Source organism: Symphalangus syndactylus, chromosome 8 (genome assembly GCF_028878055.3).
Source record: "Symphalangus syndactylus isolate Jambi chromosome 8, NHGRI_mSymSyn1-v2.1_pri, whole genome shotgun sequence".
NCBI classification, from domain to species: Eukaryota; Metazoa; Chordata; class Mammalia; order Primates; family Hylobatidae; genus Symphalangus; species Symphalangus syndactylus.
This window is the reverse complement of record NC_072430.2, coordinates 20,717,865-20,735,717: the sequence shown is the minus strand read 5'-3', so window position 1 is coordinate 20,735,717 and position 17,853 is coordinate 20,717,865. Positions and strand designations below refer to the sequence as shown.

General features: G+C 34.9%; 1 protein-coding gene across 4 annotated transcripts in view; it reads right to left on the bottom strand.

The window, feature by feature from the left end:
- ATG2B (autophagy related 2B) overlaps positions 1 to 17,853 on the bottom strand; it is an 80,269-nt gene that overhangs the window by 47,417 nt on the left and 14,999 nt on the right. For 2 of the 4 annotated variants that reach the window (XM_055288257.2, XM_055288260.2), the window contains exons 2-11: positions 16,271 to 16,433; positions 14,329 to 14,481; positions 13,752 to 13,854; positions 12,335 to 12,497; positions 10,454 to 10,633; positions 3,515 to 3,611; positions 2,808 to 2,993; positions 1,626 to 1,780; positions 1,431 to 1,536; positions 503 to 764 (exon numbers count right to left, since the gene is read on the bottom strand). In XM_055288257.2, coding sequence (XP_055144232.1) covers positions 503 to 764; positions 1,431 to 1,536; positions 1,626 to 1,780; positions 2,808 to 2,993; positions 3,515 to 3,611; positions 10,454 to 10,633; positions 12,335 to 12,497; positions 13,752 to 13,854; positions 14,329 to 14,481; positions 16,271 to 16,433 — 1,568 coding nt within the window. Of the gene's footprint in view, positions 1 to 502; positions 765 to 1,430; positions 1,537 to 1,625; positions 1,781 to 2,807; positions 2,994 to 3,514; positions 3,612 to 10,453; positions 10,634 to 12,334; positions 12,498 to 13,751; positions 13,855 to 14,328; positions 14,482 to 16,270; positions 16,434 to 17,853 lie in introns of those variants that run through there. The other 2 variants (XM_055288258.2, XM_055288261.2) reach the window with 2 other exon arrangements.

Here is a 17,853-nt window from a genome sequence, read left to right as displayed (position 1 = left end):
TTTGATTTTTCTTAAGCAGAAGTTGAAACATAGCATCCAAGTTTCAGGATCAGCCTTGGTAATGTTTCCCACCCCATGGCCAGTGGCACATGGATCAGTTCCAATAGTATTATTTTATTTTTCATCACCACTGTCATCTCTGCTAATGCCAGTGACAATAAGAACTGTTTCCACGATTGCAATGGTGTCAATAGGGATGAAGGCAAAAATGTGGTTAAAGAAACCTGACAAGAGCTGGGCAGGGGACTAAAAGAGATCACTTCGAAAACTCCTATTATCTAGATCTGTTATTCTGCATGCCAAATAACCTGAATGAAAGATTCTAAACATCTTTGCAGCATTGCAAGAAAACTTCACTCATTCCATTCATTTAAAAATAAAATGTGAATTAGAAAAACAAATGCAGATAGGCAGATATGAAAGTCCACATGTGGTTCTTTTTCAAGGATCATTAGCATATGTGGAAGTTTAAAGGATCATTAATACATATGTGAGAGTTTACCTAAGGTGATCATGTGAGCAAGCTTCTGCAAACACTGCTCGGAAAGACTTAAAATCTTCTGTTGAAAATCTTGCTGGATCAATCTTTTCTATACAAGTAAAGAAAGCTACTGCCATAGGTGTCAATGGATTAAGGTTCTGTGACGTTTCAGGTGGAGATAAAGGATCAATGTGAAGCACAGAGATTGAAAAAGTTCCCACAGCTAGTCTAAAAATAAGTTCAGGCCTTGATTCATCCACTGAAACAGATCTAGATGGGAGAGCTGAAATACAAGTATTAAAATTATATACATAAAATTTGACACATAAAACTATTAAAATTATAAAACATTTACTCATTTATTAGCTTTAAAAAACAGATGATCATACAACAGTTTGAATGATATTAAACAATTTAAGTAAAATCAACTGCTATCTTGCTGCATCTTATATCCAAGATTTTTGTACTAAAGTACAAGAGTATGTGACAACAGTATATGTACAAACCAAGCTTTTATATTAATAAAAACATACTGGAAAACTCAAGATTAACCAAAAACTGCTCACCACATTTTCCTTTAAGCCTTGGGTCTATATCAATTAAATTTTGCAGAAAAGAAACCTGAGGTTCTCTTTCAAGGAAAATGTAAGCAGTGAAACAAAAATCACATGATTGACTGAGGGTCCTAAACTGCAATAATAATATGACACGTACAGTGTACTTTTAACTAAAAATATTTAAGTATTTAAATACACAAAGAATACAATAAATGAGCAACTATTCTAAAACACTTCACAGTGAATTGTTTAACAATGGTTCATTTTGCTTTCTGAACTTTGTAAATGGCCAAGACCAGAAAAAAAAAAAAGAAGAAAGAAAAGCACCAGTAGAATGGCATTTTAAAAATTCCAGCGGAAACTATAACAACAAATGTCTTATTTTTACTTACGTGTCTTCTGTAAAGATGTTGGGTGAACTAGGTTGGATGGAAATGTTGACCCTCTTACTGGCTGTTCTTTATGATGATCAAGGAACTCTCCCCAAGTGGGCTGAAGCTATAAAAGATTTTTTTAAGCACATGAATGAAGTGTGGAATTTTAGAAGCAACTTTTCAGTCTAGAAGAAAAATTAAGTAATACTTTACCACAGTAGCACTTAATGGAGATCCTGCTGGGGTATTTGTATATGTACTAGTTAATGATAACTCAAGGTCCATGTTTGGGGGGTCCCCAAGGGGTGGAAGAGAAGAGAGACTATGAGACATGTCCATATCAGCCATGGAGAAGAATACTTCTTCTTCTAGAGAGAATTAAACTATGTCACTTGTATTATAATCCCACCAATTCAAGTCTTTTAAGTTAATATACGTTAATACAATCCTCTTCCTTCAGATTATATGAGATACAGTGATGCCTCAAATTTTATGTTACTTTCAGTGGTGTAATTTATTTGAATCCAAAATATTAATGGCATAGTAAAAACTCAATATAAATTAATAAAAAATGAAGCTATCCTACTGATGAACATGTTTTCTTTTGTTTTAAATATATAAATGCAGTATTACCTGGTATATTTTTAATGTGATATGCCAGTTTAGGAATTAAAATCAGATTTTAAAATAGTATAAACATATTGCAACCTCTAGTTTCATCTGGATACAGTTATTTCTTTTATTCAGAGCCAAAAATATTATTTGGAATTCCATTTACATTTCAGTTCCTTCTTTTGGAATTGTTTTACTCTCATGCAAATGAAGTTTATTATGGCCAAAATTTTTTGAGTAGGGTTTGATTTCTTATTTTGTCCAACATTCCATACTTAAATTGATCCATATTATTTATGTTATTAGCACTTATACATTGTGAAACACCTATAAATGTAAAGTAAGCTGGGTAGAGATGATTATTTACATATAACTGATGGAAAGATCAATGGAAAGTTTCCTTACCAAACTTTAGTAGTTTAGTAGTTTCTTAATCTAGAAATCATTACATGAGCACATAATAATTTGGCAAAATATATAGCTACCTAATTTAACTTTCACATAAATTTACATTTTTGTAAATTGGTTTTCCTTAGACTAAATCATTTACAAAACAAAACTACACAATCAAAATCAAAAAAATATACTATAGCACCTATGTGCTGGTGCATTACTATAATATTGTGATTAGATTAATTATAAATTAAAAGTTGTGGATTTCTTACAATGTGGATTTTTTTGTTCTTTCATTCCTAAACTTCTGTTCACAGCAGCCAAAATTAAGTGTAATTTTATCTATGATTATAATATATGATTCTGGTGTCAACTGTTTGAGTTGCTTACCACGGCTAGAAGGTGTACGAGCTGTTTCTGTCTCATAAAAGCTTTGCTCTGAAGATACACCCACAGAGAGGGAATCTTTTCTCAAATAATACCGGTTTAATTCCATCTGAATTCGATACTCGTCTTCCTGCTGCATGGGTCGATTTTTCCTATCTTTATTAGCTAACCCTATTTTGCTAGAATTTTCTATAAGCATACAAAAGGAAACCAAAACAGTAATTAAATTTGGAGTTTAAGCATTTCTTTCCCAAAACCCATTTATGGAACAACAATGGCAACTTAACACCACAGTGCAAAACCACTGCTATTTAATGAGTCAGAGCTCTAAGCAATAGCTTTAAGCAACTAGCCAGGAATCCCAAAATCTTATCTCTGATAGAAGCCATTGAAAATATTTTCAAATGTGTACCACTTACTGTGTTCAAGAATTATACTTTCTCGGTTGTATGAAGTACTATCCCCAACCAAAGAAGTCAGAACAATTTTAGAAAAGTTAAGAATGTGACACACATAATCTGAATGTGAATATGTCCCACTGTAACACAATTCAAAACACCCAATCAAATTTTACTGTTTAAGATTCTTATTTGCTTCTTTCAATTCATATATTCAAAAATAATAGACTTTCCTACATGTACATACATATTTTAAAGTTTTTTAAAATTTAAAAAAGTAACAAGTATATATAATAACAGAATTATACTTGCCTGGTCCAGCAATAGCTGCCAACATATCCAAAAGCAAGTGCACCTGTCTTGGTGACAGGAGTAGATGAATAGAGTCTATCTGTCCATCAACATCCAACTTAAGGGAAAAAAAAAAACTATTCATGAGGAGTATTCTTTATAACCTTATCACCATAAATGTCAGTATATTTTCATGAACTGAGATGAATACTGAGTTTTTAGTCTTGGAGTCCTTCATCTGAGACTCTCTCTACTAATTCACACCATCAAAATGAAAAGACTTAAAGGCCACCAAACTGTTGTTCTACAAGGAAAAATCCTCCTGAGAAATTCCATGCTGACAAGTCCAATGTTATACTTCTTGTCTCTTCAAGTCTTCTGAGTACTTAGAAGTATTTGAGGAGGACTTAAGACATAGTTTCCAAGGATGAATATTAAGGTAGCAATAGCACAGTATTCATCGACTTTCAAAAGACTGAAATCATAATCCTTAAAGTCTGATTCACATCAAGAACAAATAAAGTTGGCTTTCTTAAGTACACTACCAATCATACTCTAGCAGAGCATGTAAGGACCTTCTCCACCAACACTGTGCCCTCCCCGTACCTACTGCGGTCTACAAAGCCCGCTCTGCACGCGAGGGGACGCCACTACAGAAATGTGGACAGAAGATGGTGCTTAGGTGGACTTCCTTTCTCTTTTCCAACTCTTTGCCCACTTTTCCATCTAGAAATAAAAGCTCCATCCCACTCTCTTGATGATTCCTGAATACTCTGACAAAAGCAATTACTTTATTCTCTATATTACATTCTAAAAATCAGATTATCCTTGCCTTACTTTTCACTCGCCTCCTAACACTGACTCCTATTATTTTTATGTCATTTTGCAACTGAAAAATAATAGAATTAACAAAACATTTATATCTAGAAAATGACTACTTCCCAGGAGAAAAAGGGATTCCTTCTGATTCTAAAAAAAAAAAAAAAAAACAAATAAACTACATAATGATTGAGAAATTTCGATGACCTAAGAAATCCAGTAAAATTAATCATTATTATCACTTTTATTTTTCGCATTGGGGTACCATGCTAAGTGCTTTTATATATATTTCCTCTAATTCTTATTACTGTTCCTGTTTTACAAGTGAAGAAATGAGTTCACAAAGATTCAGTGAATTGCACAAGGCCCATGTAGCAGATCCAGAGCTGGATTTTCACCTAGGCTGACCTGGAGGGAAAGCCCTCACTCCTTCCATGTCATGGCTCCCCTGTTCTGCCCACAGACAGCTTATTTTATGGGGCACCTTCCTGACTACCAACATCCCAAGCCATGAGCCAACCTAAGGCTGAGAGGAGAGAGAAAATGTGTTTCTAACTACAGGCCAAATTTAAAAATTGTTTTATAATTTCACAATTGTTGTACTGAAAGCACAATCTCTGACTTTCATTAGAATGGACAAAGAGTTTCATTTCTAATTCATTGAAATTAAAATTTTCATAGAAATATTTCATTATTTGTACATTCTAAGTTTGGCATAAAAAGAACAAAGTACTTACTACTTTCTTTTGAAAATATAAAAGAACACAACTAAAAAACAAATTTCAACTCAATGTAACATGGTAAGTGAAACAAAACATCTCTAAATTCAATACAGGCAGTCTCCAATTTTCAATAAAATGCATTCCTAAAAACATACGCTAAAACTGAATACATGAAACACAGACTTACACACTACTCAAGGGAATACTATTCTGAGAACTTAAAAAAAAAAAAAACATGAAATCTTTCATAACATTTTGAATCTACAGTTGAAAGAGTTAAGGCTAACGTACATCAGAAAGAGATTAAAGACCTGACATTTTCAGCACCCCTAATTAATGCCATCTTTATCTACACTATATTTTATGAGATCTATGTTTCTCAATACTAAAATCCAGAACTTGTCTTTTTCCATTTAGCATCATTTGCATTAAATAAAAACAAATTATACTCAAATACTCAAGTCATTACACAAAAATTACTCTATAGGCAAGGATAGTACCTCTAAATATTAAATATTGGCTGGCACACAATGCCACTACGCAGTTTTTCCAGATGTTCATTTGTCACCTAATATACAGAACTCTAAAAGTAACATATATTTATACATTTGTACAAATGTATACATAATGTTTTATTATAAAAGACATTTGTACAAATCAACACATCATGTGCAAAAGTTTGGGTTTACATAAATAAAAAATACAAATGTTGAGGACTATATATAATTAACCAAAACAGAACTATAAAAGTTATTGCTATGCTTCCTCCTTACAGACATGGCAAACGCATTCCCCAGAGACATAAGCATATTATTAATATTAGTTTCCCAAGGATGTTACCACAGCAGAGGATTCCCTGTAGAGTTTACATAATACTTTGACTATCTGTTCTGCTAACAATCCCAACATGTTACTTGTAAAGGGCCTTTTGACATTGTGAAAGGATTTTGCACTATCTGAAGAAGGACAGAGCAGTAAACAAAAGGGGCCTGAGTAATCAGTAATAGGAGTGTCTTCCTTCTACTTTCCTCCTCCTCCAACTCTAGTCAGAGGTTCCAATCCAAGGAGGGATTTCCGGAGATTCTTCAATCCTCTGAAAAATCATTTTATGTATATTGACACGTACTTAGTGGCTCCCTCTTCTATGTCCACATAGCAATTTCCATACCCCTTACTGTATCTTCTACCAAGGCAAAGGTTGTATCCCATTCATCTTTGCATCTGTCCGAAGAACTGGGACAGGTAAGTGGCTGGCATACGGTAGTCACCTGAACATCTACAACTAGGGAGATCAGTAAATAAACAAATGAATAAATCCTGGTATCTTCTTAATTAAAACTATGTTTTATAGAGATTATGTAGGAAATTTGTTTTCGAGGTGTGAAAATAATGCTTGACAAATACATTTTTAACTAAGTAAATGCAAGTTTCCTGGTTCTCCATAAGACTGATCAATATGATTCCCTAAGAGGCAAATACAGTTGTAATTATACAGTGTCTTTATACAGTGTCAAGGCTATGAGAAGGAGAACCCTCATATGCTTTTGGTGGGAATGTAAATTAGTACAACCACTACAGAGAACAGTATGAAGGTTCCTCAGAAAACTAAAAAACATGTTTTTGTATGCTTTGTCAAAGATCAGTTAGTTGTATGCATTTAGTTTTAATTCTGGGTTCTCTATTCTGTTCCACTGGGCTAAGTGCCTATTTTTATACCAGTACCATGCTGTTTTGCTAACTACAGCCTTGTAGTATAATTTAAAGTCCAGTAATGTGATAACCCCAGATTTGTTCTTTTTGTTTAGTATTGTTTTGGCTGTGTGGGCTCTTCTCTGGTTCCATATGAATTTTAGGGTTGTTTTTTCTAGTTCTGTGAAAAATGACAGTATTTTGATGGGAATTGCACTGAATATGTGGATTGTTGTGGGCAGTATGGTCATTTTCATAATATGCATTATTTCCATCCATGAGTATGGGATGCGTTTCCATTCGTTTGTGTCATCTATTCTTTCAGCAGTGTTTTGTAGTTTTCCACTTGTAGAGAGATTTCAGCTCCTTGGTTAAGTATACGCCTAGGTATTTTATTTTATTTGCAGCTGTTGTAAAAGGGATTGAGTTCTTGATTTGATTCTTAGCTTGGTCACTGTTGGTGTATAGCACTGCTACTGATTTGTGTATGCTGATTTTGTAACCTGGGAGTTTACTGAATTCATTGACCAGATCTAGGAGCCTTTTTGACGAGTCTTCAGGGTTGTCTAGGTATATGATCATAGCATCGGTGAACAACTATAGTTAGACTTCCTCTTTTCCAATTTTGATGTCCTTTATTTCTTTCTCTTGCCTGATTGCCCTGGCTAGGACTTCCAGTACTATGTTGAATAGCAGTGGTGAAAGTGGGCATCCTTGTCTTGTTCCAGTTCTCAGGGGGAATGCTTTCAACTTTTCCCCATTCAGTATGATGTTGGTTGTAAGTTTGTTATATATGTCGTTTATTACTTTGAGGTAAGTCCCTTCTGTGCCTATTTTGTTGAGGATTTTTATCATAAAGGGATGCTGAATTTCATCAAATACAAAACCATAAATTGGTTAAAACACCCCCTATTCAATAAATGATGCTGGGAAAACTGGCAAGCCACATGTGGAAGAAAGAACCTGGATCCTCATCTCTCACCCTATACAAAAATCAACTCAAGATGGACCAAATATGTAAATATAAGACTTGAAACCATAAAAATTCTATAAGAAAACATTGGAAAAACTCTTCTGGACATTGGCTTAGACAAAGAATTCATGACTAAGACCCCAGCAAATGCAACAAAAACAAAAATAAATGGGACCTGACTAAATTAAAAAGCTTCTGCGCAGCAAGAGAAATAATCAGCAGAGTAAACAGACAACCTACAGAGTAGGAGAAAATATTTGTAAACTATGCATCCAGCAAAGGACTAATATCCAGAATCTACAAGGAGTTCAAACAAATCGGCAAGAAAAAAATAATCCCATCAAAAAGTGAGCAAGGGACATGATTATATATTTCTCAAAGATATTTAAACAGCCAACAACCATGAAAAAGTGTTCAACATCACTAATCATCAGGAAAATGCAAATTAAAAACACAATGAGATACCACCTTACTCCTGCAAGAATGGCCATAATTAAAAAGTCAAAAAAAAATAGATGTTGGGATGGATGTCATAAAAAAGGAACACTTTTACACTGCTGGTAGGAATGTAAACTAGTACAACTACTATGGAAAGCAGTATGGAAATTCCTTAAAGAACTAAAAGTAGATCTACCATTCGACCCAGCAATTCCACTGTGTGTGTGTGTTTGTGTGTGTGTGTGTATACATATATATACACACATATATATACACACATATACTTACACATATATATGTATGTGGTGTATATATGTATGTGGTGCATGTATATATATATGTGGTGTATATGTTTATGTGGTATATATACACACCACATACACATATACACTACATATGTATACACCATATACAAATATATGTATATTTACACACACACACACACACACACACACACACAGTGAAATACTACTCAGCCATAAAAAGGAACAAAATAATGTCTTTTGCAGCAACTTGGATGGAACTGGAGGCCATTATTCTAAGTTAAGGAACTCAGGAATGGAAAACCAAATACCATATGTTCTCACTTATAAGTGGGAGCTAAGCTATGAGAATGCAAAACATACAGAGGTATATAATGGACTGCGGGGACTCAGGAGGAGGAGAGGTTAGGAGGGAGGTGAGGGATAAAAGACAACATATTGAGTATAGTGTACACTGCTCAGATGACAAGTACACTAAAATCTCAGAATTTACCACTAAAGAACTCATCTATGTAACCAAAAACCACCTGTATCCCAAAAACTACTGAAATTTTTGAAAAAAAGAAAACAAAGGGACAACAACAAAAACTAAAAATAGAACTTCCATATGATTCAGCAATTCCACATTAGGTATATACCCACAAGAAAGGAAAGCAATATACCGAAGAGATAACTGCACTGCCATGTTTACAGCCCACTATTCACATAGTGAATATATATGATATATATGAATATGATACATGTGATATATGTGATATATGTGAATATATGATATATCATATATATGATATATATACATGGACTCATCCTATATGTGGGCCCATATATGGACCAAAATATGGACTCATCCTAAATATCCATCAACAGATGAATGGATAAAGAAAATGTGGTATGTTTGTACAATGGAATATTATTAAGCCATAAAAAATAATGAAGTCCTGTCATTTGTAACAACATGAATGGAACTAGAAGCCATTATGTTAAGTGACATAAGCCAGGCACAAAAAGACAACGCACGTTCTCACTCATAGGCAGGAGCTAAAAAAGGGATCTCATGAAGATTCCCCTACTCATGAAGAGTAGACTGATGGTTACCAGAGGCTGGGAACAGTGGGAAAATGAAGGGAAAAAGAATATAAATATACTGATTATCACTTAACTTACACTTAAAAATAGTAAATGCTCCTGGTGAGGTGGCTCATGCCTATAATCCCAACACTTTGGGAGGCTGAGCAAGGACTGCTTCAGCCCAGGAGTTCGAGGCCAGCCTGGGCAACATAGTGAGAACCTGTCTCTACAAAAAACATAATACAAAAATTAGCCAGGCATGGTGGCATGTGCCTGTAGCCCCAGCTACTTGCAAGGCTGAGGCGGGAGGGTTGCTTGAGCCCAGGAGGTTGAGGCTGCAGTGAGCCAAGATCTTGTCACTGCACTCCAGCTTGGGCAACAGAGGGAGACCCCATCTCAAAAAAAAAAAAAAAGGAAAGAAGATATATTATATAGGTTTATGTCAAAAAATTTTAAAGCTATGAGACAATGGAAAAAGTCTATCTCTTTTCACAAATATTATACAACTATATAAAAATGGTCATTCTGTTCAAAATAGATGGGTAGATATTTTTACACACATACAATTATAAAAACATCTTCTACAGACTTCTTGCTTGCCAAATCTCTTTTCCTTTAAACTTAATTTTATGACAATAGAAAGAATTTTTTTAATAAATCCCTAGTTATCTGAACTAATGAAACCATGTTTAATACCAAAAAGAGAGGTTTGTCAGTTTCAAATTGTCAGAATAGGGGAGAGTGAGTGTAGAAGGCAGCTCTTTATAAAACATGAGCTGCAACTGTAGGGCAAAGGTAGTCCTCACATAAATTTGATTTTGTGACCTGGGATAGAAGCATCAACTGAGAGTAAAAATGCTAACTCGGTGACAGCGGTACACTAGTTACAGGATAATCTGCAGTAATCAATCAGTGAATCACTGCATAGAATAAAGAATACTTGTACTTTTATTTTGGTTTTACTATAGAAAGTGAAACAAACACTGACCTTAGCTCCAGGAAGCACTTCATTCTGTTTCAACGTGAGACTCAACTCCAACCTACCAATTAACCCTCCAATTTGCACTGGGTCAGAAGGTGCTATCTCTGGTAAATTTCTAGTTAGCTGTGGGTGTGGCTCATAAACAATTTTGGGGTTCCAGCTAGGTGACAGCTTTGGCTCAGTTTCCTACAATAAAGTGACAAAAATAATTATTTAAAATACTTTCATATAAATAAAATGAAATGTAAAATAGAAATGTCAACTTGAGAAGAAAAAAAATATTTGACATGTAAAACTGTATGACGTTACAATGGACAAACCAGTATCGTATAGCTAAAATGAAACACAGTAATATGTTAGCACAGTCCACTGGTAATAAAAGCAAGTCATGAAAAAGGACTTCATGAAAAAAAGCACAGTATCTGCTCAAGTTACAGCAGTAAGAAAACCTAATGGGCACTGTATAATTAAGAAAATCTGATTTGTAAAATAACAAAAAAAGGCAAATTATACAGTGACTGACATAAAAGGACTCTCCTCTTGGAAGGGATTTAACAGAGTTCCTTAATTATAAAGCTTTTTAAAGAGATGATTTGTAGAATAGTTTCATCAATACAGTCCCTGTGTAAGGTAAATTTGAACACTGCTTAATTTCCTCTGTTTTTATTGTAAAAAAAAAAAAAAAAATTAGACGTTAATATAGACTAAACATCTGTAAACCAAAAACCCAAAATTCAAAATGCTCCAAAATCCAAAACTTTTTGAGTGCCAACATGACACTCCCATAAGGTCAGGAAAATACACTTGACCTCACGTGATGGGCTGCAGTCAAATATTTGTTTCATGCACAAAATTATTGAAAATATTGTATAAAATTACCTTCAGGCTATGTGTATAAGGCATATATGAAACATAAATGGGCCAGACGTGGTGGCTCACGCCTGTAATCCCAGCACTTTGGGAGGCCGAAGCTGGTGGATTGCCTGAGGTCAGGAGTTCAAGACCAGCCTGGCCAATGTCGTGAAACCCCGTCTCCACTAAAAATACAAAAATTAGCCAGGCATGGTAGCACATGCCTGTAATCCCAGCTACTCAGGAGGCTGAGGCAGGAGAATCCCTTGAACCCAGGAGGAGGAGGTTGCAGTGAGTCGAGATTGCACCCCTGCACATCAGCCTGAGCGACAAGAGACTCTCTCCAAAAAAAAAAAAACCATAAATGAGTTTTGTATTTAGACTTGGGTCACATCCCCAAGATACCTCATTATGTCTATAAAAATATTCAAAAATCTGAAGCACAGTTCCAGCATTTTGAATAAGAGATACTCAACTTCTACACCATTTTACCCCAAGATACAGTACCCAACATTTCTCTTTCAAACTAATACACAGCACACTGGTAGGAATATAAATATTAGTATTTTCAAATATCTGAAATATATATTACCATTACTGAATATTTGCATTAAATCTCAAGACAGAGATGAAGACATATTATATATCCTAGCAAAACTTAATAGCCCCCATTTAAACCTTTTTAAAAATCTATGATTATGGTTTTTAGGGTGTTTTTCTTTTTCTTTTTTTTTTTTGAGACAGAGTCTCACTCTGTCGCCCAGGCTGGAGTGCAGTGGCACAATCTCGGCTCACTGCAAGCTCTACCTCCCGGGTTCACGCCATTCTCCTGCCTCAGCCTCCTGAGTAGCTGGGACTACAGGCGCCCACCACCACGCCTGGCTAATTTCTTGTATTTTTAGTAGAGATGGGGTTTCACTGTGTTAGCCAGGATGGTCTCGATCTCCTGACCTCGTGATCTGCCCACCTCTGCCTCCCAAAGTGCTGGGATTCCAGGCGTGAGCCACCGCGCCCGGCCCGTTTTGTTTTTCTTACCACTGGTGCAGTTGAACACACTGGGGAAGATTTTGCTGATGCAGAAAACTCATCCCAGAAGAGAGACACTCCAGAGAGCTGAAGTAACTTGTGAGCAAAAGCAGTGGGTTGATGCACATTAATTCCTGAGGATTCGTCAGCAGTTTCATCACAGTACAGAGTTCTGAAATTTTTTTTAAAAAGCATTTACAAAAAGCTCCTAGGAAAACCTATTTACAATAAGAAACGCACATAGCTTTTTTAAGTTAAAGGGTTTTTTCAAGTGTTAGCACTTCTTAGAATATGCCTATAATATGGTCAGTCTCACCGTGCTTTACTACTGTAAATATTTTCATGAAGAGGTCTTAACTCCAAAAAGGTAACTTTATGAGGCTTAAATTGAGAGAAAAAAATTAATAACTCCCTTAAGTTAGTTCTAAGGAAAACAATTCCTGTACTCCCCCACAAAACATCTCTTGGTAACAGTGTGACAGCATTTGGCTCCAAGTCACAAATGACATTTCTTGAATTCCTATATGTGACTAATTTTCAGTTTAAACAAAACACATAATGTGGTTCTAAATGCATGAAATTTTAGACTTTTAAAAATCTACTATTTAAGGCAATGGACCCTTATTCCAAAGATCTGCTAACAATAACTGTTTTACTAATAGGTGTTTTGTGAAAGACAGAAATCATTAACACAGCTGCTTAAAATTCAGTAGAGACCCCCAGCAGATCCACGTACGAAGTGTCTCTGGTGCTCATGCAGTGTACACGCTTCATCCTGCTCATTTCTGTTGGCAGTTCATACAGCATTAACACACGGGTGACCAGTTACTCCCTCAAATCAATACTTAGGTGTATGTATGTAAATTAACCTTGCTTTACAGCTATGTATAAGGGCTTCAAGTGGGCATATGCAAAAAACTAAAAGCAACGTACTTATATTTTTTAAGTAAATATTGCACATATTAACCTTAAAATAATCCTTAGAAGATCCTCAAAACAGTGGCCTTAGCCTTTCTCACTAAAGCAGCACTTAGATTAAGCACTGCAAAACAAAAATGTTTTTCACGTTAATGAAATATGCCTAAATATTGCATTGTTAATATGAAAAAACTGAAACTTTCCCACAGGAATGCCTTAAATTTAGTGGCACTCAAATGCTTATTATTCTGATCTGATATTAACTAAAACAGAGTAACTTGCTTTAAATTCAACATGGTGTTATATATAATTATACCCCAACTGGCACTTTCAAGTTTTCAATAATGGAATTAGAATAATAAAATTAGCAAATAACTTGAAGAGCAACACTTTACTCTGAAATTATGCAATATTTTCATATCATTAGCTCTAATCTCCAAAACCTCCCTGAAAATGTAATATAAGAGTTACAATAGGGTCATTTATTTTTAGACATAAGAATTCTTACCTTTCTATTCGAATTTCAAGTGCAGTTCCAGTTTTGGAATTTTCTGGCACATGTTCAATTCTCAAAACAGTATCTATAAAAGTGACTTTTACTCTTCTTAGTACTAAAGTAAGCAAGTAATTTTCAACGTAAGAGACCACATATATACTAAATAAAAACTTCCAAAAAAAATAAATAAGTACTAGTTTGATAAGAACTTTTGTTTACAAAATAAAGAAGCTGAATTTCTTTCCATTAAAATCCTTAAATCCTGAGTTTTGTAATAAATATTTTGCCTTACTGAGCACTTAACCATGCTACATCTCAACAGATGCTTGGGACAATGACTAACACTATCTGTTGTATTCTAATCCAATCACTATGCAAGCATAATAAATGGAGAAACTAAGGTACAAAAAAAAAAACATGCAATTAAATGGAATATTTAAAATACCTCAATTCTAAAGTTCTGAAGTGGGAACAGTAATTCTTTTAAAAATCCATTCCAATGGATTTGCCTTATACAAAGCTTATTACATGAAGGTACGAAACTACTAAATCAAATCTAAATTTTTGAAAATTCTCAGTAACACCAAACCTGTTTCAATGGTTTCAGCAAACTTTTCAAGTCCTTCAAAAGGCTGGGATCCTTCTCCTTGTTCATCTGTTAGTTTCTGGCTAAGACATTCTTTTGCCAATTGCATACTGCTGGTCATAAAACTTGACCAATACATAGGCTCAGAACCAGTTGCTGTGGAAAATATAAATTAATCCTAAATAATTTCTCAGAGTTACAACAATGCCAGTTCTTAAAATAATACATTTCAAATAGATAAATTCTTAATCCTTTAAGAGATTTTTAACATCATGGTGTTACCCAGGTAAACAGTATTCTAGAAAGTACTCTTGAGATTTAAAATCACCTTATAATAACCAAGAAGGAAAAAAAGATCACAGAAAAAAGTCCAGAGAATGTGCTCTCATAACATGTTATATTTTACCAAATATCAATTCATGTATTCATTCAACAAATACTTAATGGGTATCCTACAGATGCATGGAACTGTTCTAAATATTATAAGCAGGGGTTGACAAACTTTTTCTGTAAAGGGTCAGACAGTAAATATTTTACATTTTGTGGGCCATATGGTCTGTATCACAACTTCTCAACTCTCATATTGTAGCACAAAACAGCCATTAAAGTAAATAAACAAATAAGCATGCCTGTGTTCCAATACAACTTTATTAACAAAAACAGATGACAGGAACAATTTGGCCTGAGGTTATAGTTTACTAACCCTGCTGTTGAAAGTAGAAAAAATAATAGTAAATTCTGCCCTCAGAGAACCTACTATATAGTTAAAGAAATAAGATATGATTAGTAGACAACTATTGAATGTCAACAGAAAACATTATGAAAGCTAAAAGAAGAGGTTAATTCTTCTTTAGTTAATTATTTCCTTCTAGCTGAGAAAATTAACAGGAAATGTGGCAGAAGTAGTAGATGATACAGGCTTTGGAAATTAGTATATATGGAGATAAAATAAAAGAGCATCCTTGGAGGAGGAAGCATATGAGATGTGAAAAATCATTTCCAGATCTTCCCTCATGAGAAAATTCTCCCCACACCTCCCTACATTATTCAAAGCAAAGTGACAGAGATTGCAAGAATTACTGCCTTCCAAAATGGAATTTAAAAGTCTTTCTAATGCAATGCTTTAAAGAGAAAAATATTTGAAAGTTTGCCTTCCCATAGAAAAATATTATATCCACTCATCATGGTTAAAAGATAGAATATTCTTGTAAATTAAATGCCAGATTACTAAAGACGATTTCCATGCGTGCATTATCAGTTTTCAAAATACAGAGTTTCACTTTAATTCTACTAAATATAATTTAAACTTTCATGTTTTGGGCAGCACTTGGGATTACAATTCTGTCATTGCATACCAACATACCTGTCACCTAGACTGTCAATTCTATCTATCATTTTTTTCTATATTTATAAGTAGCTATTCTGCTATAAAGAAGAGCATTCCTTCTCCCTGTCCACCTTACATACTTATTTATCTGTATCAGTATGGTCCAAGAGATCTTTTATTTCATGTGTTACAAACCATTATTGTCATCATTCTTTGTAATACTCAAATTCTCCCAAATTTGGCCAAGGGAAGCCCCCTGACACCCAATCCCGTGTCCCTTTAACATTTCCCCATCAATCTTTGAGCATTCTTCCTTGCTTTCTGGCACAATACTTTTTGATCTTTAAAACCCAAGCCTCATTTTAGATAACTGATAACAAATAATTAAATAAACCAAATAATCTGTATACTAAAGTTTCTGTGAATAATCGGGGAAAGAAACAACTCTAAATGTGTAAACATGCACATTCTACAAAGAGCCAAGTCGTAATGTATTATCAACTGAAAATTTCACAAATACAAAGCAAAAATACTAAATTTAATGTAATCAGGTTACTTTCCCAGTCTCTGAAGAATAAAAATAGAAACACACAAAACAGAAACATACAACACACCAACCTGGGCGAGGTCTAGGCCGGAAGACCATTTCTAATCCTCTCACTTCCAGTGCACAATTATCCTGCAGTAAAGAGCCCCATGGAACTGACAGGGAAATTGACTGAATGAATCCTTCAGTGACTTCTAAGGGTGCATCTGCTGACTCCAAGATCTCATTGAGACACTAAGGAGAAAAAACAGGTTCATTCTGAATCACAAGAACAAGAACACAAAGTTGTGAACTTATTCAAAGGTGTCAAATATGCCCACACACATGTTAGGCACTAGGTATAAAGCAAGCAGAGACTTGTACAAGCACAGGCAATCAAAGCAAAAGTGGACAAATGCTTCTGCACAGCAAAGGACACAATTAACAAAGTGAAGGGATAACCTGCAGAATGGCAGAAAATATTTGCCAACTATCTATCTGACCCAGGATTACTAATCAGAACATATAAGGAGCTCAAACAACTCTACAGGAAAAAAATCTAATAATCCTACTAAGAAATGGGCAAATGATTTGAATAGACATTCCTCAAAAGAAGACATACAAATGGCAAACAGGCATGTGAAAAGGTGCTCAACATCACTGACCATCGGAGAAACACAAATGAAAACTATAATGAGATATCATCTCATCACAGTTAAAATGGCTTCTATCCAAAAGACAGGCAATTAAATGCTGGAGAGGATGTGGAGCAAAGGCAACCCTCATACACTGTTGGTGGAATGGTAAATTATTACACCCACTATGGAGAACAATTTGGAGGTTCCTCAAAAAAACTAAACATAGAACTACTATATGATTCGGCAATCCCACTGCTAGGTATAGTCCCCAAAAAAGGAAATCAGTTTATCAAAGAGATATCCACGCTCCCATGTTTACTGCAGCAATATTCACAATAGCCAAGATTTGGAAGCAACCTAAGTGTCCATTAACAGATGAATGGATAAAGAAAATGTGGTACATATATGCAATGGAGTACTATTCAGCCATGAAAATGAATGAGATCCTATCATTTGCAACCACACGAATGGAACTAGAGGTCATTATGTTATACGAAATAAGCCAGGCACAGAAAAACAAACTTTGCATGTTCTCACTTATCTATGGAAGCTAAAAATTAAAACAATTGAATTCATGGTGATAGTAGAATGGTTACCAGAGGCTGGGAAGGGTAGTAGGGTAGCGGGGATGGTTAATGGGTACAAAAATATAGTTAAAATGAATAAGCCCAAGGGCCAGGCATGGTGGCTCACACCTATAATCCCGGCACTTTGAGAGGCTGAGATGGGCAGATCTCTTGAGGTCAGCAGTTCAAGACCAGCCTGGCCAACACGGTGAAACCCCGTCTCTACTAAAATTACAAAAATTAGCCAGGCGTGGTAGGACGTGCCTGTAATTCCAGCTACTTGGGAGGCTGAAACAAAAGAATCACTTGGACCCAGGAGACGGAGGCTGCAGTGAGCCGCTGCACTCCAGCCTGGGCGACAGGGAACTCCATCTCAAAAAAAAAAAAAAAAATGAATAAGATCTAGTAATTAATAGCACAACAAGGTGGCTACAGTCAATAATTTATTGTACATTTTTAAATAACTAAAAG